Source organism: Hemiscyllium ocellatum, chromosome 7, assembly GCF_020745735.1.
Source record: "Hemiscyllium ocellatum isolate sHemOce1 chromosome 7, sHemOce1.pat.X.cur, whole genome shotgun sequence".
NCBI classification, from domain to species: domain Eukaryota; kingdom Metazoa; phylum Chordata; class Chondrichthyes; order Orectolobiformes; family Hemiscylliidae; genus Hemiscyllium; species Hemiscyllium ocellatum.
In genome coordinates, this window is record NC_083407.1 from 18780576 (window position 1) to 18808213 (window position 27638).

At 40.1% G+C, this 27638-nt stretch overlaps 1 protein-coding gene across 1 annotated transcript in view; it reads right to left on the reverse strand.

The window, feature by feature from the left end:
* Positions 1 to 6285: 6285 nt before the first annotated feature.
* Positions 6286 to 27638, reverse strand: part of LOC132817391 (contactin-associated protein-like 5) — an 899316-nt gene continuing 877963 nt past the window's right edge. The window contains exons 23-24 of the mRNA XM_060827811.1: positions 13421 to 13492; positions 6286 to 6684 (exon numbers count right to left, since the gene is read on the reverse strand). Of these exons, the coding sequence (XP_060683794.1) occupies positions 6488 to 6684; positions 13421 to 13492 (269 nt within the window). The 3' untranslated portion in view covers positions 6286 to 6487. The remainder of the gene's footprint in view (positions 6685 to 13420; positions 13493 to 27638) is intronic.

Genomic DNA, 27638 nt, shown 5'->3' on the forward strand with positions numbered 1-27638 from the left:
ACGTTTATGCAAATTAAGCTTCATCTGCCACTCCACAGTTCAACATAATTCACCAAACTAATTGGTCAGTTTAAATTGTGCAGAATGAGTTGAAAATTTTATAGGTCAAAAAGGTTTGTCACCTTTGTGTCTCTTGTACAGCCAATATGTATATGGAAACAAAATCCCTGTGAACAAAATTCCTATCATACATATACAACAGCTCATTGCTTTCTCAGTAGTGTTGTGACTATTTTTTTAAACTTGCTTTAGAGTCATAGAGGTGTACAGCATGGAAATCGACTCTTCGGTCCAACCCGTCCATGTCGACCAGATATCCCAACCAAATTTAGTCCCGCCTGCCAGCACCTGCCCCATATCCCTCCAAACCCTTCCTATTCATATACCCATCCAAATGCCTCTTAAATGTTGCAATTGTACCAGCCTCCACCACATCCTCTGGCAGCTCATTCCATACACATACCACCCACTGTATGAAAACGTTGCCCCTTAGGTCTCTTTTATATCTTTCCCCTCTCACCCTAAATCTATGCTCTCTAGTTCTGGACTCCCCCACTCCAGGGAAAAGTCTCTGTCTATGTATCCTATCCATGCCCCTCTTAATTTTGTAAACCTCTATAAGGTCACCCCATAGCCTCCAATGCTCCAGGGAAAACAGTCCTAGCCTGTTCAGCCTCTCCCTGTAGCACAGATCCACCAACCCTGGCAACATCCTTGTAAATCTCTTCTAAACCCTTTCAAGTTTCACAACATCGTTCCGAAAGGAAGGAGATCAGAATTGCACTCAATATTCCAACAGTGGCCTAACCAATGTCCTGTAAAACCACAACATGACCTGCCAACTCGTGTACTTAATACACTGACCAATAAAGGAAATCATACCAAATGCCTTCTTCACTATCCTATCTACCTGCGACTCCACTTTCAAGAAGCTATGAACTTGCACTCCAAGGTCTTTTTGATCAGCAACATTCCTTAGGACCTTACCATTAAGTGTATAAGTCCTGCTAAGATTTGCTTTCCCAAAATGTAGCACCTCGCGTTTATCAGAATTAAATCCATCTGCCACTTCCCAGCCCATTGGCCCATTTGGTCCAGATCCTGTTGTAATCTGAGGTAACCCTCTTCGCTGTCCACTACACCTCCAATTTTGGTGTCATCTACAAACTTACTAACTATACCTCTTATGCTCACATCCAAATCATTTATGTAAATGACAAAAAGTAGAGGGCCCAGCACCAATCCTTGTGGCACTCTACTGCTCACAGGCCTCCAGTCTGAAAAATAACCCTCCACCACCACCCTCTGTCTTCTACCTTTGAGCCAGTTCTGTATCCAAATGGCTAGTTCTCCCTGTATTCCATGAGATCTAAGCTTGCTAATCCGTTTCCCATGGGGAACCTTGTCGAATGCCTTATTGAAGTCCATATAGATCACATCTACTGCTCTGCCCTCATCAATCTTCTTTGTTACTTCATCAAAAAACTCAATCAAGTTTGTAAGACTTTGTGGAAGCTTTGTGGATGTAATACATTTGGCTTTTCAGAAGGCATCTGATGTGTTGCCACATATTAGTCCACCTAATGAGACAAAAGCCCATGGCACTTTGAGTAGTATATAAGCATGTTAAAGGATTGGCTAGCTAATGGAAGATGGAGAGTTGGGATCAAGTTGGCATGTTCAGGATGGCAAACTGTAATCACTAGAGTGCAACAGAAACTAGAGCTGTGACTACAATTACTTACAATGTATATTCATGATTTAGACAAGGAAACATTCCTGATGAAGGGCTTATGCCCGAAACGTCGAATTTCCTATTCCTTGGATACTGCCTAACCTGCTGTCCTTTAACCAGCAACACATTTTCAGCTTAGACAAGGAAACAGCCAAGTTTGCAGATGAGACAAACATAATTGGGAAGACAATTGGTGATAATGACACAAAGAGGTTAAGTGAAAGGATAAGAACTTGATCGATGGAGTACAATGTGGTAAATTGTGAAGTATGTACTTTGGCAGGAAGAATGGAGGAGTTGAATATCTTTTAAATGGAGAAAGACTACAGAAAGCTACAACACACCAGGATTTGGGAATCCTTGTACATAACTCACAAAGCTAGCATGCAAGATCAGCAGATAATAGGTAAAGTAAATAGAATGTTGGCCTTCATTTCAAAAGGGAACAGAGATAAAACTAAGGAGGTCTTGTGAAAAATATTCTTGGCTTGGCTGGAATACTGAGAACAGTTTTGAATTCCTTACCTAACACAAGATACATAGGCATTGGAGGCAGTTCAGAGAAGGTTCACTTGGTTGATCCAAGGTATGAAGGTACTGCCTCATGAAGAGACATTGAGTAGGTCAGGCCTGTACTTATTGGAGTTGAGAAGAATATGACATGACTTTACTGAAACATACAAAATTGTTAGGGGATTTGACAGGATAGATACAGAAAAGTTGCTTCCCCATGTGAGAGATTCTAGATCCAGGCGGCATAATCTCGGAATGAGGCATCACCTATTTAAGACAGAGGGTTTTCTCTCTGAGGATAGTGATTTTGTGGATTTCTTTCACTGCAGAAGACTGTCATGGTTGGGTCATTCGTATGTTCAAAGTTGAGACAGGCAGATTTTTAATTAGTAAAGGAATCAAGAGTTATGGGGAAAAAGCAGGAGAGTTGAGTTAAAGATTATCAGATCAATCGTGATCTCATCAAATGGCAGAGAAGACTCAATGGGCTGGATCACCTGTTTCTGCTCCTGGAGTTTGTGGTCTTTCAAATAAAACTGCTTAATGGCAGGTACAATGGATACATGCTTGGACTTTTCAGAATAGTGTGCACTTTGTTGATAAAGTCATGCTTGCTAACAATGACCATTCCAAACTCTTAATCAGGTTTAGTGATATGTCCATAATGCAGTCAGATAGTCAAGTAACATATAAAAATTGGACAGGTCATTTGGAATCCCACAATGTGCTCACATTTGATCAACTCAGTGCACCTTCAAGGATTCACTGTCTTCTGTAGACACTGTTTTGTTGTCGGGTAGTTGGGAGCAGAGAACCTCAAACGCAGCAAAATCTGTTCCCTTTGATTTGGAATGAAGGCACACCAGTCATAACCAGGCATAACTTCTTGTTTTCAAACAGTACATGGTCAAAGAAAATTACTACGTGTTCAGTAGCATTGTTAACTGAGTTACCAAACTGCTTCTAATTAAGTGAGTCTTTGTGCATGCCTGTTTTAAATGGATACTGTTTCAGGTGTAGTTGTCTATTAACACAACAAAGAACAGGTGTGAATCAAATTATAAAAATATAGAAATTGGCACTCGTCAAACCATTTCAGCATAAGGTAAAATGTAAATTAGTTATCCTATTACCAATCTAATCAATCTCATCTCACTTAAACATCGATTCAATCATATGGCTGTATCTCAGTTCATCACTACTTATATATTTACAAGTTAAAGTTGACAAAACCTTGGGCTGAACAGGATTTTGAACAAAATCAGTAGAAAACGCATCTGTTTATAAATTACAGGGCAACCCCTGTATCTGCGGAATTGGTTTCCATGGTTTCAGTTACCCGCAGTTTATCGTGGCCCAAACATATTATACAAATATTCCAGAACCAGGGACCAGGAGTCTGCCGGGAAGGTATGTTTCTCATTTAAGTGGTTTGCACCCACCCATAGTTTTGGGCTTCCACAGTAGGTCTTGAAACATAACTCCCTCCCTCCTCCCGCGGGTACAGGGGTCTACTGTACTTGGAGTTTAAAGCTGCAAGTATTCCATCTATGCATTTTACACTGATGTGGCTTCCTCATTATTGAAGATAGGGACATATATGGAGCTGCCTCCTCCTCCTGTCATTTGCTAAATTGTCCACCATGATTTACATCTAGATTCAACAGAGCTTAGATTTGAAAAATTTATTGAAGACTCACATAACTCAGTCCATCACTTGCTGCACTTGCTGTTTGCAATGCAAGTAGCCCTGTATTACAGCTTCATTAGGTGGACAGTTCACTTTTAGGTCCTGGTATGACCGTCTACACTCTTCATTGAGTAAGGGTTGCTTTCCTGCCTTGATGGTGATGATCAAATGGACGATACACCACTTTATTGTTCTCATTTAATTGCTGCCTTCTCTATTTCCAATATCAAGATATGCAAAGAATCTGAATTTCTTTGACCCAATTATAGGCAACCTACCAATCAGCATCGGAAGTACTGACGGTGTGGAAAGACGTCATTTAGCCTATCGAGTCTGGATCAACGGTCCGAAAAGCATCCCACCAAGATCCACCAACCCACCTCCGTAATACTGAATTTACTATGGCTAATCTCCCTGGCCTACGCACTACAGACAATTTAGCATGGCTAAGTCACCTAACCTGCACTTCTTTGGTCTGTGGGAGGAAACCAGAGCATTGAGCAGAAACCCACACAGACACGCGGAGAATGTGCAAACTGCATACAGTCACCCAAGGCTGGAATCAAATCCAGGTCCCTGGTGCTGTGAGGCAGCGGTGTTAACCACTGAGCTACCATTCCACCCCCGAATGTTTGATCAAATAAAATAGCCTCACCGTTTTGGAATTTGCTTACATGAATTACAATACAGTTTGCAACAAGCAACCAGGCATGGAGTTTGAGAGCCAGTGTGACACTTGAGACTGTCACAAGGGTACGATTTTCTGCAAAGGTTGGTTTAATTTCAAATAGATTATCTCAGTTGAACGAGTTCTGTTGATTTATTGCATGTGTGGACCCATGTGTTAAGCCCAGTAATGATCATAACAAAATTGCTTCACTGAAAAGGTTATAGATGTCATATTCTTTTGTTTTCATCTTATTAGTTTAATCGTAAATGTAAGAGATAACTTGTAGATGTAAAATACAAGGAGAAGGACAACTGTTTAAATTTACACTTGATCACTTTGAATCCAGGATGAGTGTTAACATGACATTGGATATTCCTTTTTTTTACAAAAGAGTTGTAAAATTTTCACACAAGGAGGTACTTCAAGAAGTTGTAACACAGAACACTTTTACAAAGCACTTTTATAAATATATGTAAGGCTGCAGCAGTTGTTTTAAATTCAGCATCATAGCACTTCAGTCACATTATAGAAACAAAAAAAAGGTTTTGATTCTTATAAATTAGTCTGTTGTTGGTTTTAAATGTTGCTGATCGTATCTACTAAAGACACACTGAATAATAAAAGGGAAGATTATATGTTCAAATGAAAGGGTTTAATTAGAAAACTACCTACTCAGAATGGACTACTGTGCTCACTATCTCTGGACCATATTATGAACAAACACATCTTTTATAACAATGTCACATTTATTTGCAGGATGTTAGTATTTGGGGAAAGGAACACTTCCCATTTTGGAAACCCAGTATTAGCATCAAGCAGACTCCGTTCAAGTATAAGATCATTCAGTTTAGGATCAGGGTGCTTTTGCTCTGGCAAAAGCACTGTGTAAAGTAGACTGTTCCTGCAAAGGTGAGATTTTCAAGAAGAAATCCTTATACTGTCTACAACGCAGCATCTCTGGTAAGATTGCTAGTCTACTACCAAGAGGAACAGAGCAGCTTTGTGTTACGCAATCTGTGTTGATACAAACAAAAAGCAGTATTGTTTATTCAAACTGTATGGTGGTCCATTTGCTGTGGTCTTACAGACTACAAGTTGAGCTATGAATGAAATACATGCCAAACAGATCCATGTTTGCCTGAGGCTATTTAGGTCACAATGCACTTTATAAACTTGGTGATCTAAACTTCTTTTGTTTTGCCTGTTCCAAAGTCAAATTTATAGGAAATTAGAATCTGTCTCCCTTCATCTCTCTTGTGCAAACCACAGTCCCTGGTGTATCCCTGTACAATTACAAGTGTGTGCAAAAATATTGCAAAACCAACTTAAGCACAGGAGGAAGAAATCAACTGACTCCTCGTGGATGTAATGAATGGAACTGATCACTGAATAAAAAAAGATGATTTCTATCAAAGTTGCATTATTTAGTCAATATTGAAGTTCCACTAATCAGAATCTTGAGTGAATCTGATTTAGTTTGAACTTTTTTCTATATCACTTAACTGCTTCAGTGGACATGTGCCCCATCTTTCCCCAGCCAGATTTTAAATAATGCTATTGAAATAAATGGAATATCTGCTTCGGGCCACTTAAAGTAAAAGATTTCACCTTTTGATAGCTGTTTATAAACATTTTTCGAATTCGATAGAATTTGTATATCTATTCTGCTAAGCTCATCCACAGTTAACAGAAAACAACAAATTCTGCCCCATCTGATCATGAAAACCAGTCCTATGCCATGTATAGTACTTTGTGCTAACTTTTGGCCATTTTGGCTGCAGAGTCTATTGTTAACTCATTGTACAGTCAGTGAGTCCCAGCTGTTAGTGTTATTAATCTTCTGCTGTAACTGAGGTAATGAGAAGGGCTTGTATCACTGTCAGATGAAATATTCCTTCTTGCCTTCACTAATGGAGTCCTGATAATTGGCATTGTTCTTCAGGGTGGTGTCAGTATTTTCAGCATACTCAACCCCCTTTGTTTCGTTGGTGCGATACGTGCCTTTGTGCCTGTACAACAGGCGTCCTGTTACAGCAACGATGCAGAGGATGACAAAGATCACGATTGCTATAATACCTGTGGGTGAGAAAAAGAACTGAGTTTGAATAAGAGAGTGAGGAGTAGACCCTGCAGTAGCAGCATCAAGTTACAATGACTTTCCAGCATCTGCGGTCCTCATTATCTCCAAAATGAAAAGTAAAGCCAGCAATCAATGGGATAAATAATCCCCTGAATTCTTTCTGCATCATCTTCATTACTACCAATATTTGTACCATCGGCAAACCTACAAAAATAACAAATACGAGTTCTGATGAAAAGTCACCAAACTTGAAACATTAATTCTGCTTTCTGTCACATGCTGACAGACCTGCTGAGTTTCTACAGCAATTTCTGTTTGTCTTTCAGATTTTCAGCGTCTGAAGTTCTTTGTTTTATCGCAAATATGATTATTGGGCCCACAGTCAAATCATTGTGAACAGTTGTGGCCCAAGCACCAATTACTTTGGCATCCCACTGGGCACAACCTGCTAACCTGAGAATGACACATTTACTCTGAATCTCTCCTTTCTGTCAGTCAATTAATCCTCAATCAATATTGCCTCCAATTCTATGTGCTTTACTAACCTGTTTACTAATTTGTCTGGGATTTTAGCAGAAGCTTTCTTCCTAAATATACTACATTTCTGAGGTCCCCACTATCAACTCTGCTAGTAACATCCTCATAAAACACTATGAAGGCAGTCAAATATGATTAACCTTTCATATATCCTCCTGAATTTCTCCAGCAATTTCAATTTGTTTTTCAAATTAACATTTCAACTCCCCCTCCCACTCTATCAAGGTGGTGGGCAGCACGGTGGCACAGTGGTTAGCACTGCTGCCTCACAGCGCTTGAGACCCGGGTTCAATTCCCGACTCAGGCGACTAACTGTGTGGAGATTGCACATTCTCCCCATGTCTGCGTGGGTTTCCTCCGGGTGCTCCGGTTTCCTCCCACAGTCCAAAGATGTGCGGGTCAGGTGAATTGGCCATGCTAAATTGCCCGTAGTGTTAGGTAAGGGGTAAATGTAGGGGTATGGGTGGGTTGCGCTTTGGTGGGTCGGTGTGGACTTGTTGGGCCGAAGGGCCTGTTTCCACAATGTAAGTAATCTAATCTAATCTAATCTAATATATCATCTCAGTTATGCAGGTCCTGGGCCTCCTCAAATGCCACATCCTAACCATCGACACCTGCAGGAAGAACGCCTCATCTTCTGACTAAGGACCCTCCAACCCTAGGGCATCAATGCGGATTTCACCATTTTCCTCATTTTTCCACCCCCCCCCCCACCTTATCCCAGTTCCAACCTTCTAACTTTGCACTGCCCTCATGACCTGTCCTACCTGTCCATCTTCCTTCCCACCTATCCACTCCATCCTCCTCTCTAATCTATCCCGATTACCCCCACCTCCATCTACGTATCACACTTTCAGCTACCTTTCCCCCAGCCCCTCCCTCCTCCCCTTTATCTCACTATCCCCTCGGCTCCCAGCCTCATTCCTGATGAAGGGTTTTTGCCTGAAACATTGATTCTCCTGCTCCTCGGATGTTGCCTGACCTGTGGGCTTTTCCAGTACCACACTCTTGACCCTGCACTTATCCATGTTGACTCTGTCCAATTAAACAATCATGTTTCTAAGGATCCAGTAATCATATTATTTATATGGACTTCCAGCTACTTATGTCAGACTAACATGTCTGTCATTCCTCATGTTCTTTCTCCTTCCTTTCTTAATCATTTGCAACCTTCCAACCTGCTGTAGATTTACTAGAATTCTGAAAGGTGATCACCACTGCATTCTTGTGGCTATCACTTTCAATATTCCAGGGTGAAGCTCATCAGGTGAACTGAACCCTCCTCTGACAACTCAGTGTATTCAGCCATTTACTATGTGAGAAAAATTGGCCATTGTCCCAATTTACAGCCAGATAGTTGGGAAATTCATGGAATCACAAAAACCCTACAGCGCAAAAAGAGGCCATTCAGCCATTCAACTCCACACTGACCCTCTGAAGAACATCTAAGTCATACTCAGTCCCTACCCTCACCCTGCAACCCTGCATTTACCAAGGATAATTCACATAGTCTGCCTACCCTGGACATTATAGATAATTTAACATGGCTAATCCACCTAACCTCCACATTTTTGGTCTGTTGGAGAAAACCGAACCATTGGCAGAAACCCATGCAAGTAAGGGGAGAACGTTCAAACTCCACACAGACAGTCACGCAAGGTTCAAATTGAACCCAAGTTCCTGTGACTGTGAGGCAGCAATGCAAACCACTGAGCCAGCATGCCACCCCACTTGCCAGACTGATGAAATAAATGATTAGTCAATCACTGGTAGGTTGACTTTAATAAGCCAATTGTTGCTAAGTCCCAGCACCATGAACCAACTGACCAATGAGCTATTGTAAAGTTAGGTCTGCATTCTTGGGATTGAACTGTAGCAGGTCTATTAAAGAGAAATGTATAGAAGGGGTAGTAAGAGAGGACACCTTCTTTAACCTTTCTACTCAAGTTCTAGACCCCCCTTGATCTGATGTAACAATGACATAATGTCTTGTAGAAATGCTCAGTAATGTTTCTGAGATAAAATGCATAATTACTCCTGTAGTCTACTTAATCAGCCACTGAGCCACCATCCGATACTTAAGAGTTATCAAATTTCTGTGCAGTAACCATTTCTGGGTCTCAATCTCAGGTTTTAAATCTTCATCCTTGCTTTTGAATTTTTCACATCTCTTCCCACGATTTTCTTCAGTACAATGACCATCCTGGAGATCTGTGCTTCTCTAATTCTGTCTTCCTCTGCCTATGTGATTTCTATCACTCCATCTTTGGCACTCAGCCTTCAGCTGCCAAGGTCTTTAAGGACTAAATTTCTTTCATAAATCTTTTTGTTGTGAAGCCATGAGGAGAAATTTCTTCAAGCAGAGACTGGTGAGCTTTCTGAAATTACTTCCACAAAAAGTGGTTGAGGCCAAAATATTGAATGATTTCAAAAAGGAGATAGAAATAATTATAGAGTTAAAGGGACCAACAGGTGTGGGAAGAAAGCAGGAACAGGGTACCAAATAGGAGGATCAGCCATTTATGTACTAAAAGGCTGAGGTGGCTTGAAGGGCTGAATGGCCTACTTCTGTTGCTATTTTCTATGTTGCTCTATAGGACTGAAGTAAATTGTTCATTGAGGTCAGTGCCCATGTTTTCTGAGTTTGCACAATGATTATCTCGATGGTATTACTGGGCCCTACTTTTCACCCTAATTACTTTCCTACTCTTTATATATTTATAACAACCATTTGGGTTTTTCTTTAGTTCAGTTTAGTGCTTTCTCATACACTGCCTTTCCTTTCCTACTTCTGTTTTTAGGTTTCCCCGCACTTTTAATACTTTTCTAGGGACTCTGGTCTCTTGGGTTAACTCTAAAGCTAACTCTAATCCCATTTTATCTGCCATAAATTTCTCTCATCATCTTAATCCTGACCTTCATACCCCTTAACAAGCAGGGGTGTCCAGTCTTATTGCTGCATTCTTTCACTATTTCCTCTTTGAATGACTCCCACTGATCTGACAATTTTACCTGCAAGTAGTTGCTCCTAATCCAATAGGGACAGACTGCATGCCTTCAATGTACCCTCGATCATTATATCATGCCGATGTTGCTGTGTAAATCACGTAGCATGTACCTCCTTAATACTTCGCTTCATCACGTGTTTATTTCGCTTTTGAACTCCCAACCACATAAAAGCTTGTTGCAACACCATTTCCCAACTGAGGTGCTGCTTATGTGCATAATCGTCTTGTGGGACCAGAGGGAGAACCCATCCAGATGCACACATCAGTCAGTCACCATAAAATAATGACATACACATGACAGAAACAGCAGGTAGTTCTGCTCTCTCAGCTTCAGAGGCAGGAGATAGCGATTAGCGACAAGTAATCGAATTGAAGCGTTGTCAGAAATGGAAGAGAGAACAGAAGCAAGAGCCAAATTATCAGTTGAAGAGAGAAAGTGATAATAATTATCCAGTGCCCTCTTTAATGCTTCTGTGGGATCAGCCTCCAACATATTTCCAGGCAATGCATTCCACATCCCAACCACTCACTGAGTGAGAAAAAGATTTCCTCACTTTATCTTTGCTTCCTTTGCAGGTCATTTCAAATAAACAACCTCTTGTTCTTATTCCTTTCATAAGCAGGAACATTCACTCCTTATCTACGCTATCAAGCCCACTTATGATTTTGAAAATCTCTGTTAGATCTCCTCTCAGCCTTCCTCTCAGCAAGGAGAATAGTCCTAATTTCTTCAGATCTATCCTCATAACTGAACTTTCTCATATCTGGTACCATTCTTGTAAGCCTTTTCTGCACTCTCTCCAATCTTTCCTACAACATAACACTCAGATCTGTATAAAATACTCCACTTGCGGTCTAGCAATTGCCTTTTACAAGTTCAGCATCATCTCTTTGCTCTTGCACTCTATGCTCCAATTAATAAAGCCAAGGAGACTGTCAACTTTACTCACTGCAGCTCTATGTGTTTTATTGCTATCAATATCTCTGCATGTATACCACTTGGTCCCTTCACCCTTGCACCCTTTTACAATTGTACCCGTTATTTTATCTTGTCTTTCAATATATACACTTCCTCCACAGGGCACCACCTCATATTTCTATGCATTAAAATCATCTGCCTTCAATCTGCCCACTCCACCAACTTGTCAATATCCTGATAGAGTTTATGCTGTCCTCCTCACAGTAAACAATTTGTACTTGCAGAATTACATTTTACTTCGCTCAAAATCTGCATGAATTCTTGTAAGATTCAGCAATTCCATTTTTTAGATTAGAATCAGTCTGACATTGTGGCACAGACAGCCTCAAACAGGCAAGCTTACACCTTCAATACACTATCTGGGCTGACATGACACCAATTGTTAAAGTTCACTTGAAAATGTAACTTTTAAAAAAAGTTTTGCGATTTACATATGAAAGAACTGAAACCAACATGGTCATTCTAAAAGATAAGATTCTTAACAAACAATCCAGGTCTTTTCCAAAATGTAATTTCAATTACATCACACTGTAAACTTTTGCTATAAATTCTGTGTCTTACAATTTTATTCTCCACAACTATCTGATGAAGGAGCAGTGCTCTGAAAGCTAATGCTTCCAAATAAACCCATTGGACAATAATCTGGTATTAGGTAAAAACAATGACTGCAGATGCTGGAAACCAGATTCTGGATCAGTGGTGCTGGAAGAGCACAGCAGTTCAGGCAGCAGCCAACGAGCAGCGAAATCGACGTTTCGGGCAAAAACCCTTCCTGATGAAGGGCTTTTGCCCGAAACGTCGATTTCGCTGCTCGTTGGATGCTGCCTGAACTGCTGTGCTCTTCCAGCACCACTGATCCAGAATATTCTGGTATTGTGTGATTTTTGACTAGGATTCAGTACGTTTGCTTTGAAGCTTTAGATCTTACAGTAGTTCCTTTCAATTTCGTTGTCTTTTTCTTTTTATTATTGTCATAAAGCTCGTCCCTTTTTTACTCTAAAAGCTGTTGCTTGACTCAAGGAGATTCTGTCCTTGATTTTTTTCAGAGGGGCAATAAACCAGGCCGGGCTCCGATCAGTCTGGTTTGGTACAGAGATGGAAAGGATTTTGAGAGTCCTTTGGTTTTTAGGTAAACAGATGAGACTTCAGGCCAAAGTGGTCATGTTTTAGAAGTGATGTGTATAATGAAGGCCAGTGGTCAGCTCTCTAGCTGATCAGTTTAGTTCAGACCTGAATGGTGAGGAGTTCAAAAGGGAGTTGTGTGGAAACTCTCTCTCTCTCTCTTTCTGCCCTTCAACTTCAAGGGGGAGTTTGCTTATTGGGACTGTTGTGTATATTCAGAACAGCATAATGAAGTCTAGTTTGGATAGACTGAGTTCTATAGGGTTTCTGTATTCTGTTCTTTGTGTTTCATGGTTTAATTTTGTGATTAAATTTTCGTCTGCTTTAAAATTTAGTAGTCAACCTAGCTAAGTTACTCCAGGTAATTTTCACTGTACGCTTACCGAAACAAATTGCAAAGTTATGGTCTGGGTTTCCTGCTTAAAAATGTTTTGAGTGGTTTGGCCTAGTCCATACATTATACAAGACTAACTTGGCAGATTCCTTGCAATAACTATGCTTCTTAATGACAAAGCAGCCTAAATATTGACTGGCAATTAAGGTGGAATTAGCATTCTGAGAACAGTTTAAGTGATCGAAGAAGAGGGCAACATGGTTTGTCATAAAATAGCCTTTTCAATGTTTCACATAACTCAAAGTAAACAAAAAAAGTCCGATTAAGTTATTCTGGTCATTCTTAAACATTTATGGAGATGTACAAATGCATGCCTAATTTAAAAATATGTGGCTCATGCACATTTTCGGAAAGGAAAGGTGTAACATCATCAATACAGTGAAACATGTTAAGACAATTTGCAACAGAGGTCATCAAACAAAATTTGATTTAAGAACCATAGAATCAGATATTAGAAGAAGTAACCAGACGCTTATTCAAGGAGGAAAGTTTTAAATTTGTAATGGTGGAGCCTTGAAAATCAAGGATATGCAAGAGACTAGAATTGGAGGATCACAGAGATTTTAGAGGATTTAAGCACTGATGGAGGTTACAGAGATAGAGAGGGCAAGATAATGGAGGGATTTTACAACAACAATCTAAAATTTATAAAATGGGAATGTTATAGTCCAGTAGCCATTTCAAACACTTACCTCCAATGACTGCTGAGTCACCTCTGACTGAATTTTTTAATGGTTGACCCACATCTATCGTCCCAGAATGATCTGCAATTAAATTTAAAAAGAATCAAAGTCAGAATTATCAGCTGATAATGCATTATAATATATTTATTGATATTTTTGTATGTTCTGCATCTGTGTTGTATAATCTTTTCTATTCATTCGTGGGATATGGGCATCCAATGCCAGCAATTATTGCCCATCATATGGTGATGAACTGCTTTCTTGAGCCACTGAAGTACTTGGTGTATAAGGATACCCACAGTGTTACTAGGGAGTGCCAGGATCTCGACCCAGTGACAATGAAGGAAAAGAAGGATATAGTTCCAAGTCAGGATGGTATGTGTTTCGAAGCAGATGTTGCTGCAGGTGAGATTAGTAAGTATCTGCGACCCTTATTCTTGAGGTGGTAGAGTTCATGGTTTTGGAAGATGCTTTTGGAGGAAACTTGCTAAGTTACCTCAGTATATTTTGTAGATGATACAAGTGTGTGTAGTTGATGGTGAAGGGTGTTAGGTGCGAACCAGGCAAGATAACTTTCTTTTGAATGGTGTTGAGCTCTTTGAGTGTTGTTAGATCTGCATCATCTAAGCAAATGGAGAATATACCATCAGACTTCCGACTTGTGCCTTGTAAATTGTGGACAGTTCTAATCCATTCTCATAACACAGTATTTGTATGGAAGATCCAGTTCAGTCTCTAGTCAATCGTAACCAAATGTTGATCATTAGGGCCTTCAGTCATGAATATGCCATTGAATATCAATGATCAGGGTCTACTTTGTTGGAGATGTTGTTGCCTGATGTAATTGTTACTTGCTACCTAGCAGCGCAAGCCTGAATATTGCTTAGGCCTTACTGCACATGGATGTGGATTGGTTCAGTTAAATGCTAATAGCTTTATTGATGCAGTCCTCCATCTGTTCATTTTTCACTTGCATTTGAACTGCAGCTTACCTACATATGGATCCAGAAGAGGAAACTGACCACTAAATATGATCAAATTAACTGCCTGTCCCTCACATTATTTCCCAGTAGTTTGTTTCGTCAGACACGTCCTGGAAGGTACAAGCCTGATCTTAAATTCCATTAAAATCCTTAACCTTTAAAAAGGAACTGAGCAACCTATACTCTGAAAGCTCATGTCAACCTGTGAGCATTTGTCCAATAAAGTAAAATAATGAAAGAGACAAAAGTTGTTCTGGACAAAGATATGTAGATCCTTGGAAATTTTTGCAACGTTACAGGGTGAAATGTCTATTTGTTCCAAAATTTAGAATTCATTGATGATTTGAAGGAAAGATGCCAATCAGTGGAAGTAAAATTTAAATTGGATTTTTTTCTTTGGAGGTGGGTGGATGTGGGATGGGGAGGTGGAATTAAGAATTGTGCTTTTCATTGATCCTTTCCCAATCTGGCAGCTGAGTCTCAACCCATATCTTTTTTGGCAATAATCCACTCTCATGAACACCCTCAGAAGAGGAAATCTCTGCCATATTTTGCAACCTTACCTCGCAAATTGACACCTTAACTATGCCAGCTGTTAGCATCGTTCTTCACCCTGACTATTATAATTAGAAAAATGCTTGTAAATCTCCAAACTCCTGCTTGATCAATGCTAAATGTTCCCATCACGTGGATCTTGGCATTTATACAAGGATTATAGACCTGTGATTCTCAAATACCATTTTTAGAAGTTGTGAACACCGCTTATCATTTGTAACACTTGAAGTAGTTCACTAAACATTTAAGAGAGGAGATTAATATATTGTATAATAGCATAAAGTGTTCTGAGTAATTGCAATATCAAGGACTTTATCCATTAACATAAGCTCTCAAGTTTCCATAACAGTTTACTTTGTTAGAACAAAATACTGATGAAATATCACCGTTGACAGGTGATCTTCCATGCATTTTAAGTGAAAACAAGAATCTATTTCAAAGCTTAGTACACTTGTGCATATACAAGAATCTAGCAAATGATGTAGTAAATGTACCACTCAATCCAGACTTTCTAAACTCCCTGCAAAAGATGTTTTGAACAATATGCATAAACTCCTTTGTTTTCTGGAATTGCTTGTTTTTCTCTTTTTTAATAAATTCAAGCAGCCCAGTTGCTGAACATAAAAATTTTAGATTAAAATGAAAGATAAATAAATAGATAAAAGATCCAATGTCCTGAAAAGCTGCAAGCATTTGAAAGGTACTCAGGAGTGCAAACAATTGAAATTCAGATAATCAACATTCTACACTATATATGTTTCAGTCCACACCAGGATATGAAATGTTGAAAAGCATTCATCCAAATAAAGCAGTTTGCAACAAAGCAATGGAGGTGTTCATCACTGGCTTCAAGGAAAGGCACAATTAAAGTCAAAACTCATGACAGGATGGGGATTTTAATGTTAATTTGAATCTAGCACCAAGTGAAATAGATCTTCCAGCCTTTCATGATAGTGAGGCCAAAAAGCAGAGTGAATAGCCAATTGCACTGAAGGATTTTCACAGATCAGTATGTTGAAAGCATTGATTATCTTTCAGCTTCTAACAGAACACTGCAGAAAGAAAATCAAGATTGAGACACACATATGGGATGAAGAGAGAAGACAAAATATCATAAAGAAATGCAAGGTTGTCATTTTGCTTTAAGTGTGCATTTCTCTACCATCATGGAGAAATTTCATATTCCATAAAGACCATGTGTCAAAGCAGCACAAGTAAGCCATTCGGCCCATTGAGTCTCCTTCATCATGCAATGTGATCATGGCCGATCTGATAATCCTAAATATAAAACTGACTTTCAGGGCCAAAGAGATTTTCTTGCAATAATTGCGAATTTAGTATATGGTTTAAACCCAGTGATATCTCCAGCAACAGATGTAGTTTTCCAAGAGGTTTTACAACCAGAGAAATTATGAAAAAGCAGAAGTTCTCATGTTCAATGATTTTGAATTGCTTACAAAGTGAATAACACCAACACTAAAACCCTTAGAGAAGCACAATTCACTACAAACAATTCCTATACTTCTTCATTCACTTGCACATGTGGACTCCAGACAAGCTATGACAGTCAATGCTGACAGTTTCACCATCTACTCCTTGTATTCTCATTAATATATCCAAATTCAATCAAATCAACCATCGTATCCTAAATTCCATGAAGTACAACTGTTGTTTGTTAATCTTTCTTTGTGATTTGACCCTTGAATTCCAGACACTATAGAAAATTGAAAGACTATGTTCATGGTACTGCATCTTCCAGGAGACAACTGCTACATTGTGTAATCAAGGTTGAAACTAGCCTGAGTCTTCAACTGAATGATTGGAGAACCCCTCACTATCATAACATCCGAAGTGGGGATGTGCGATGATTACACAGATACCATTCACATCACCTCAGATAGTGAAGTTTATGTGGCACGTAATAAGATCTGGACAACATTCAGTCTTGGGTTTATAAACATCTCAATACAATTGCACCATGTAGGTGCTAGATAGCGACCAGCTCTAACTTCAGCGAGTCTAATCTATCTCTCTTGAATGTTGAACACTATAATTCTTGCTAGAGGCCCACCATTGACACTTGGGAGCTATGATTAATGACAACCTTAACTGGACAACCTGATAAATATTGGGGCTACATGACCTCATCAGAAATTGAGAGTATTTCACTCCTAACTTGATCCATCGAGTCTGCACTGACCCTCCAGACAGCATACCACCCAGACCTCTATCCGATCCCCATTACCCTACATTTATCATGGCTAATCCACCTAACCTACACCACCCTGGAAACTATGAACAATTTAGCATAGCCAATTCACCTAATCTGCACATCTCTGTATTGTGGGAGGGATTTGGAACACCTGGGGAAAATCCGCACAAACGGGAGAATGAACAAACTCCAAACTGACAGCTCCTGAGGCTGGAATCAAGTCCAGATCCTGGCACTGGGAGGTAATAGAAACCAGTGAGTCACCACATTGTCCTCCATCAGCAAGAAGTATAAGGGAACATACATTTGGGAAAAACTCAACTGCAGGTTATTCTTCAAGTTATATCCCATCATGAACTGGAAATACATTCACATTCATTCAGCGTCACTGCGTCAAAGTCCCGTAGTTCCTTCTTAGTTCACAGTGGGACTACCTGCATGAGACGGACTGCAATAGTTTAAAAAGTAGGTCCACTACCACCTTCTTCAGAGCAATTAGGGATGGATATCAAATTCTGTCCCCACCAAAAATGGCCACGTTGATTTAAGTAAGCGAAAAGTTGCATAGATGTTGTATCTCTCAATTATTGCTTATGGTACCAAATTCCACAGTCAAACCATTTGCTGGATAAGGAGCATACTCCTTAATTCCCTGTGGGATTAGCAATGATTATTTATAGTTATGACTATTTATCTAAAAGGAATACACAATGGAAGAGATATAAATTAGTTCTTGACCTTTCCTTCACTGTCAGTTTCTGCAGGTATCAGGATGAAATCTGTGTTCCAAAAGTGAGAATGCGTCTGCAAACTGACCCACCCAGTCAAAGGAAATAGCCCTATTAGTGGAAATAAAAAATAACTTGGGGTGAGTACAGGAAACAGCAAAGATTGTGCATTATGTTTCGGGTCTCTGCCACATCTGGCAGAGAGGGCACAATCCATATCTTTTCTGGCAGCAGTCTCCTCACATACATCATCAGGTTTTGTTGCCACTAGTTTACATCTCAGATAGGATAATTCTTCACCCAAAGTAGCTTTCTTTTTTGGGAAACTTTCATAAATCTATGAATTCCATTTGGATCAACACTAGATGTTCCACTCAGGTGGATCTTGATACAGGGATGTTGGCTGATGATTCTTAAAGACCATTTTATAACTGTGAACACTTAACCATCTGTAGCATTTGAAGTAGTTCATCACACATTTAAAGAGAAGAAATTAACAAATTGCATAATGAGCTAGGGTAGTCTGAGTAATCGTAATTTCAAGGTCTTTATTGATTCCAATCAGGTACCGCTTTTGCATATTCTGGGAGTAATGTCGCTGTTCCTAATAGGTAGGTGACCTTTCAAACATTACAAATGAAAATAAGAATTCATTTCAGAGCTTGATACATTTGTGAATGAACAGAAATCTCACAAATGATGTAGTCAATATACCAATCAATTTCATGCATTTAGAATCTGTGGAGATGACAAAACCAGGCCTGTGCATAGTTAACTTCAAAATCGAGTGGCGAGCAACAATGGATGAGAGCCTCTCATCAACCAAAAGTGAATGTGTCTGCTTTTGAATGCTAATACAGAGTGCAGACAATTGAGAGTTTCTACATTCCTGGCAATAGATGCTTTGAACAAAATCTATGGACTCTTTTGTTTCATTTGACTTAATCATTATATCCCTTTTTTTCTTAAATTTTGAAAGGTCATTTTGTCTTGACTGAAATTTAATATCAGATAGCCCTGAAACATGCAAGCATTCTAGAAGATACTAAGGACTGCAAGTAATGTAGACTCAATGTTCTATGGCATATAGTACTCAATCAATCTCATCACTTTTAACCTTGGTTTGCAGCAAGACAATGACATACATTACGCATCACAGCAAAGGGTACATACAAAAATCTAATCATCAACAGCTGGCAATTTTCCCCTTGCATTTTGTTAATGTGAATCTAGTGCTAAGTCAAAGGAATTTCCAACACTCTATGTGTTTATGAAGTAGGGGAAGCAGTGAATTGCATTCAACAATTTTCACAGGCAGCAAGTGTGTAAGTTGAAAGTCTTGATTATCCTTTACTTTGCAATTTCTTTCACAGAGAACAAAATAAAGATTTGGGCATTATGTGGAGGTGAGTGTTTTTAATAGTATTGTCATTGAACTAGTAATTCAGAAACTCAGAAAATGTCCAGCAGAACCAATATCATGGCCAACAGAAAAACTTGAATTCAAATAAAGTTTGGAATTAAAATTCTAGTTGACACCATGTAACTATTGTCATTTGTTGTAAAAATCCATCTGGTTCACTGATGTCCTTTAAGGAAGAAAACTGCTATCAACACCTGGTCTACATGTGATCAAGACCCACAACAATGTGGTTAAGTCTTAACTGACCACTGAAATGGTCTAGAAAGCCACTCAGTTGTATCAATATACCAAAATGTCTCAGAAAAAGAACAGAATCAACAGAACCAGCTGACATCATCCGGGACATTGGTATTGACAACAGTGGGGAGGTAATGACCTATGGTATTATCACTGGACAGTTAGTCCAGAGACACAGGTAATGTTTTGGGGACCCAGGTTTAACTCTCACCAAGGCAGATGGTGGAATTTGAATTCAGTAAAATTAGATTAGATTACTTACAGTGTGGAAACAGGCCCTTCGGCCCAACAAGTCCACACCGACCTGCCGAAGCGCAACCCACCCATACCCCTACATTTACCCCTTACCTAACACTACGGGCAATTTAGCGTGGCCAATTCACCTGACCCGCACATCTTTGGACTGTGGGAGGAAACCGGAGCAAACCCACGCAGACACGGGGAGAACGTGCAAACTCCACACAGTCAGTCGCCTGAGTCGGGAATTGAACCCGGGTCTCAGGCACTGTGAGGCAGCAGTGCTAACCACTGTGCCACCGTAAAATCTGGAAGTAAGAGTCTAATGATGACCATGAATCCAGCGTCGACTGTTGGAAAATCCCATCTGGTTCACTAATGGCCTTTAGGGAAGGAATTTGCCCTCCATACCCAATCTAGCCTACATGTGACTCCACACCCATAGCAATTCTGGCTTGACCAGCAGTGCCCTCAACCCATGAATGAATTTTTTAAAAACTCAGCCCTGTCAACCCTCCAAAGTCCTCCTTATCAAAATAGTGTGACTGTTATCAAAATTGGGAGAAGTGTCTCATAGACTAGTCAAGCAACATCCTGAAATAGTCATATTCCAAGAATTATACGGGGTTAGGTTTAGGATGTCCCCAACAATACCCTGAACATCCCTGGATATGTTCTATCCCACTGAACACCCAGCCAATAGACGTGGTAGAATAATGGTATCCAGTTGAAAAGGGGATTGCCCTGGGATTCCTTAACATTGACTTTAGGCTACATGAGGTATTAGGGCATTAGGGCAAACATGGTTGAGGAAACCCTCTGCTGCCTAGCATGTATCACCTTCACACAGTTGATGAGCCAGTTCACTGTGATGGATAGCACTTGGAAGGAACACTGAGGACAGGAAGGGTGCAGTGTATTTTCAGGTTTAGGATTCCATCACCAAGAGTGGTTTGACAGCACCACCACTAATCAAGTCCTAAATGGCATAGTTGCAGGAGTGGTCGGAGTCATATCTGGCACATAGAAAGGCGGTTGCAGTTGTTGGAGGTCAATCATTTTAGCTCCAGAATTGGTAAGGCATAGAAGGGTTATGCCCTTAATGTCAACTCTCTTGCTCCTCAGCTGCTTCCTGACCTGCTGTGCTTTTTCCAATGCCGCTTTATCAACTCTAACTCTCCAGCATCTGTAGTCCTCACTGTCTCCATCTCAGCTCCAAGCTAGCTCCTCAGGAGTTCCTCAGGGTAGGGTCCTAGGCCCAGTTGCTTCCTCAATGACATTCGATTCATCTTCAGGTCAGAAGTGGAAACGTTCACCAACAATTTTACAATCTTTAGCACCATTCATGAAGCATCCAGTGCCAAAGCAGTCCATGTTCAAATTCAACAAGACCTGGACAATATCCAGGCTTGGGCTGACAAGAGGCAAGTAACATTCCTGCCACACAAATGCCAGGCTATGACCGTCACCAATAAAAGACAACCTTATTGACATTCAATGGTATTACCAGCAATAAATCCCCACTACCAACATCCTTGTGGTTATCATTGATCAGAAACTCAACTGGAGTCACCACATACATACAGTGGCTACAACAGCAGGTCAGAGGCTAGCAGTACTGTGGTGAGTAACTCACCTTCTGACTCCTCAAAGCTTTTCCACCATCAACAAGGTTCAAGTCAGGAGTGGGATGAAATACTCCCCAATTGCCTGGATCGATGTTGCTCCAACTACACTCAAAAAGCTTGACAACATTCAAGACTAAGCAGCCCACCTGATTGACACTACATCCACAAGCATCTTGTCCCTCCACCCTCAAACTTAGTAGCAGCAGTGTGTACTGTCTACAAGATGCACTGCAGAAACTCACCAAAGATCCTTGGAAGCATCTTCCAAACCCATAACCACTTCCATAGAAGTGCTAGGCATTGTCCACCACCAACATGAAAGAATCTAAATCTGCTTCTTCTGAATTTAACAACAGTACCATCACTGAATCTCACGCTATCAATTCCCTGATTGTTTCTTAACTGGCCAGCCTTACAATTATCGTCATTACAAGACATGGTCAGACGCTGGGCGTAACTCATCTCCTAACTTTCCAAAATCAGTTCATCATCTACAAGGCATAAGTGAGAGGTTGTCTGGATGGGTGCAGCTCAGAGAAGATTCAAGTATTTTGATATAATTTGTAACAAACCAGTCCACTTCAAGAGCACCATCTTAAATATTTATTCTCTTGATCATTGGTACATGGTGGCAGTTGTATGTGCTGTGGGTAAGACTCAATGTAGCAACTCAGCAATCCTTGGTTTACAGTGAACCTGTACTCCTCACAATCTAAAAGGTCAAAGGCAATAGAGATCTGGAAACACCGCTACCTGCAGATTTCTCTTCAAGCCATATTCCATCTTATCTTGGCAATATAATATTATTCTTTTGCTGTCAGTGGATCAAAAACCTTTACCTCTCTCTCCAACATCACTATTTGTCTTCTAACACTGGATGGGCCACAGCACATCATGTTTATCCCTACCACCTCAAGGGATTTCAGAAAGAGGAAAGAACAGATGACCTTGTCAATGATGTTCATGCAGAATGAAAAAAAATGCATCTATGCTATTTCTTTCAACAACTCCTGTGGCAGCAGGTTCAACAATGTTATCACTCACTGGGTGAAAATGTGTCTCTTTGATTCCCTTTCAGATTTTATTTACTATTATTGTTTCACTTTTGCTGTTTTACATTTATAACTTTTCTTGCAAGTGAAAATAGCTCCATATTTGCCCTACTAAACTGTTAGATAATCATGCCTTCAGAGTATCCATGAAAGTAAGAGTTTGCCCTCAGTTAGTGGTAGCTAGAATTATGCAATTTATAAGATCTTTTTGATCTATATGTTTTCATTTATAAGATTGCTAGATTTTGAAAATGAAGCTATAAATATAGGATGAAAGTCACATAGTCTATGACTGTAATAATGAGTACACTCAATTTGATTTGATTTGATTTATTGTTGTCACATGTATCTGAGTACAGTGAAAATTTTTATTTTGCAAGCAGGACAGGCAGTTTATAACAAACAAGGACAGATAAATGCTAGGGCATTTAGACAGAGCAAGACCTATAAGGTGGTTGCTGCACAAGAAGTGCACAAAAGCAAGATCAACTTTAGATTTGAAGTTAGATCAGCAGTCTAACAACAGCGGGAAGACACTATTCTTGAACCTGTTGCTATGAATGTTCAAGCTTCTGTATCTTCGGTGTAGAAAAGAGTTGCACTAGAAAAGCACAGCAGATCAGGTAGCATCTGAGGACCAGCAGAGTCGATGTTTTGGGGGACATAAGCCCTTCATCAGGACATTCCTGAAATGTGGACTCTCCTGCTCTTCAAACTCTGCCTGACCTGCTATGCTTTTCCAGTGCCACACTTTTTGAATCTGATTCTCCAGCATCAGCAGTCCTCACTTTCTCCTTCTGTATCTTCTGCCTGATGGAAGAGGTCGGAAGAGAGCATGAGGGGTGTCTTTGATGATTTTGGCAGCCTTTCTGCAGTAAATGGAGTCCATGGATGGGAGGTTGGTTTTTGTGATGGTCTGGGTTGTGCCCAACTTCCGCGTACACAACCATCCTGGTTGGGTGGTTTAACATTTAGTGACCTGAGGAAAGTTTGGATTGTTTTATTGAGAGGAAGGTGTAATGTTTATGCTCAGGATCCAGGTCAGTGATTAGGAGAAGTCCTAGAAAGTTGCTATCATATTAATATGCAAACAACTGTGTTGAAAATTACCACATTATTTCTCCAGTGAAAAATAGTCAGGATCAAGGATAATTAGCTTTGAATCGAAGTTGGAATTTTAATTAATGCGTTCTCTGTTGCTTAGGGAAGAAGGTAAAGGAAACTATTTTGAGATCAGATTACAAGCTTTTCTTTAACCTCAATGTTATCATAGATGGGCAGCAGTTGCAATTTTGTCTCTCGAGGTGTGGTAGCCAACTGAGAGGGAGGGGTAAGTGATAGAACCAGCCAAGTCCGCATCTCAAGCTGAGAAAATTCAATCCTACATCCCTGCTGGAGCCAGCTTCGGGAGATGCAAAATCTCCAATATAAAATGGTACATGCTGTGTATGAATTGAAAAGGGCCCGAAAGGATTAATACTCAATTGAGTGCACTAGCACCATCCATTGTGATGACAACAATTGAATATCATCAGAGCAAAGCAGGAGCTGGCCAGAGATAGACCTCAGGCTAGTTTGCATCACTGTGGGTCATAGTCATGTGCTTTATAAATAGTTCCACTAATACAATAAACGCCATACTGCTTACTCAACATGACTCTTCTAGTTATCTTCATCCACACAACAGGACTGGAAGGAACTAACACATAAAATAGGAAGCCAGCAGTTAACATGAGGCATGCCCTTTCTGACCCAGATTAGACAATCTGGCTAAATGTATCAGACACCAATAAATTGCAAAAAAAAAGTTTTAGTATTTTCCATTTGTTTCTTTCTCATGCAGGACAATTTGCAAATCAAGCAATTTTTTTTTCCATAACATAATCACAATCTGTGAAATGGTTAATTTTGAAATGATTTTGAGAGTCCCCATGTCATTTGGTATGACAAATAATTTGCAGTAATAACAATTTTTGATTTTTCTCTAATGGTAAACTGTACACGTTCTTCATAGTATTCCCACTAAGCTGGGGAGCATTCCCAAAGATCCCTGTGAAGATCTTACATGAGTCATCCCCTTTAAGTTACATCGCACTCATGTTCACACAAAAATAAATCAAAGGAGGTGCTGTGTTCTTCAATCAGTTCCCAATGGATTCTGGAGAACAAAACAGTTAAGAAATTTTAGTTGCTAACCCTTGATGCTCCTTTGCTGGCACTGTCTTTGGGCACTGTTCTGCTGTGACAGCAGCATTGGGCAGGAGACTTTGATTTGACATCAAAACATCAGATAGAGGTAAATCTAATCACAATTCTATGATCAGTGAGCTTTGCAGAGTTTACAAATTCGCTTGACGAATTCAGGAGTTTACGAAAATGAAAGGATTTAGAGTTATCAATTGGGGAAGTTAGAACAGAATCTTAAAATTAAAGCTGGGTGATTTAGGATTGAAATGAGGAAACACATTATCCGCAAAAAATACAATGAAAACGCAGGACTCTCACCTCCAAACGGTTACGCATGCTGGTGAACTGAAATCTTCAAAATGAAGGCTTTTCCAATCTTTTGTTCAGTAATGATCATGGAACAAGGTGGAAAAGTGGGGTTGAGGAATAGATCTGCTGTGATTTAATTATTTGAAGAATGGTTTTATAGTGTTGGTTAGGGTATGTTGCTATGTGCAGAATTTTAGCTTCACTGAATGCTTGCAAATGCACATTTTCCAAGAAGGATAACTGCAAGTTATTTAGGGGCACTTTTCCTTTACTTAATATGTTGAATGAACCCTACTTTTTCTTGTTGAAACCAGTTACTCCAGTAAATCTGTGAGATTTCAGCTCGACAGATACAAATGCAGAAAGTCTCCAAATTACGAATGGAGCCTTTAAGATGCTTATGCAAGTATGACATGGTTCAGAAACCAACTCCAGATAATTGAATAAAACAAAGAACTGCAGATGCTAGAGTCACAGAGATGTACAGCACAGAAACAGACCCTTTGTTCCAACTCATCCATGCCGACCAGATATCCCAAACCTCTCTCATCCCACCTGCCTGCACCTAGCCCATATCCCTCCAAACCCTTCCTATTCATATACCCATCCAGGTGCCTTTCAAATGTTGCAATTGTACTAAACACCACCACTTCCTCTGGCAGCTCATTCCACACACGTACCACGCTCTGCGTGAAAAAAATGCCCCTTAGGTCTCTTTTATATCTTTCCTGTCTCACCCGAAACCTATGCCCTCTAGTTCTGCACTTCCCCATCCCAGGGGAACATGATCTCCCAACTCCTGTACTCAATAATCTGAGCAATAAAGGAAAGCATACCAAAAGCCTTCATCACTATCCTATCGACCTGTGACTCTATTTTTAAGGAGCTATGAACCTGCACTCCAAGGAGTCTTTGTTCAGCAACACTCCACAGGACCTTACCATTAGGTGTATAAGCCCTACTAAGATTTGCTTTCCCAAAATGCAGCACCTCGCATTTATCTAAATTAACCCCCACCTGCCACTCCTCGACCCACCGGCCCATCTAATCAAGATCCTGTTGTAATCCGAGGTAACCTTCTTTGCTGTCCACTACACCTCCAATTTTGTTGTCATCTGCAAACTTACTAACTATATCTCTTATGCTCACATCCAAATCATTCATATAAGTGATGAAAAGTAGTGGACCCAGCACCGATCCTTTTGGCACTCCACTAATCACAGACCTCCAGTTTGAAAAACAACCCTCCACAACCACTTTCTGTCTTCTACCTTTTAGCCAGTTCTGTATTCAAATCGCTAGTTCTCCCTGTATTCCATGAGACCTAACCTTGCTAACCAGTCTCACATGGGGAACCTTGTCAAAAGCCTTACTGAAGTCTATATAGATCATGTTTACTGGTCTGCCCTCATCAACCCTCTTTGCTACTTCTTCTAAAAACTCAATCAAGTTTGTGAGACATGACTTCCCACGCACAAAGCCATGTTGACTATCCTTAATCAGTCCTTGCCTTTCCAAATACATGTACATCCTGTCCCTCAAGATTCCCTCCAACACCTTGCCCACCACTGAAGCCAGGCTCCCTGGTCTATAGTTCCCTGGTTTGTCCTTACAATCTTTCTTAAACAGTGGCATCCACGTTAGCCAACCTCCAGTCTTCCAGCACATCACCTGTGACTATTGATGATACAAATATCTCAGCAAGAGGCCCAGTAATCACTTCCCTAGCTTCCCACAGAATTATAGGGCACACCTGATTAGGTCCTGGTGAATTATCCACTTTTATGTGTTTCAAGACATCCATCACTTCCTCCTCTGTAATATGGACATTTTTCAAGATGTCATCATCTATTTCCCTACATGCTATATTTTCCATGTCCTTTTCCACAGTAAACACCAATGCAAAATATTCATTTACTATCTCCCCTACTTTCTGTGGCTCCACACAACTAAAGAAATTAAGGGTTTGGTTAAGAAAAAGAAGGAAGCACATGTCAGGTATAGACAGGATAGATCGAGTGAATCCTCAGAAAAGTATAAAGGCAGTAGGAGGTACCTAAGAGGTAAATCAGGAGGGCAAAACGTTGATATGAGATAGCTTTGTCGAATAGGGTTATGGAGAATTCAAAGGGTTTTTACAAATACATTAAGGACAAAAGGGTAATTATGCAGAGAATAGGGCCCCTCAAAAGATCACAGCTGCAAATGTGTTGCTGGTCAAAGCACAGCAGGTTAGGCAGCATCTCAGGAATAGAGAATTCGACGTTTGAAGGGCTTATGCTCGAAACGTCGAATTCTCTATTCCTGAGATGCTGCCTAACCTGCTGTGCTTTGACCAGCAACACATTTGCAGCTGTGATCTTTTGAGGGGCCCTATTCTCTGCATAATTACCCTTTTGTCCTTAATGTATTTGTAAAAACCCTTTGAATTCTCCATAACCCTATTCGACAAAGCTATCTCATATCAACGTTTTGCCCTCCTGATTTACCTCTTAGGTACCTCCTACTGCCTTTATACTTTTCTGAGGATTCACTCGATCTATCCTGTCTATACCTGACATGTGCTTCCTTCTTTTTCTTAACCAAACCCTTAATTTCTTTAGTCATCCAGCATTCTCTATTCCTAAGACCAGGGTTGGGTGGGATTGGGGGCAGCGGGGGAGGAGCTGTTGAATG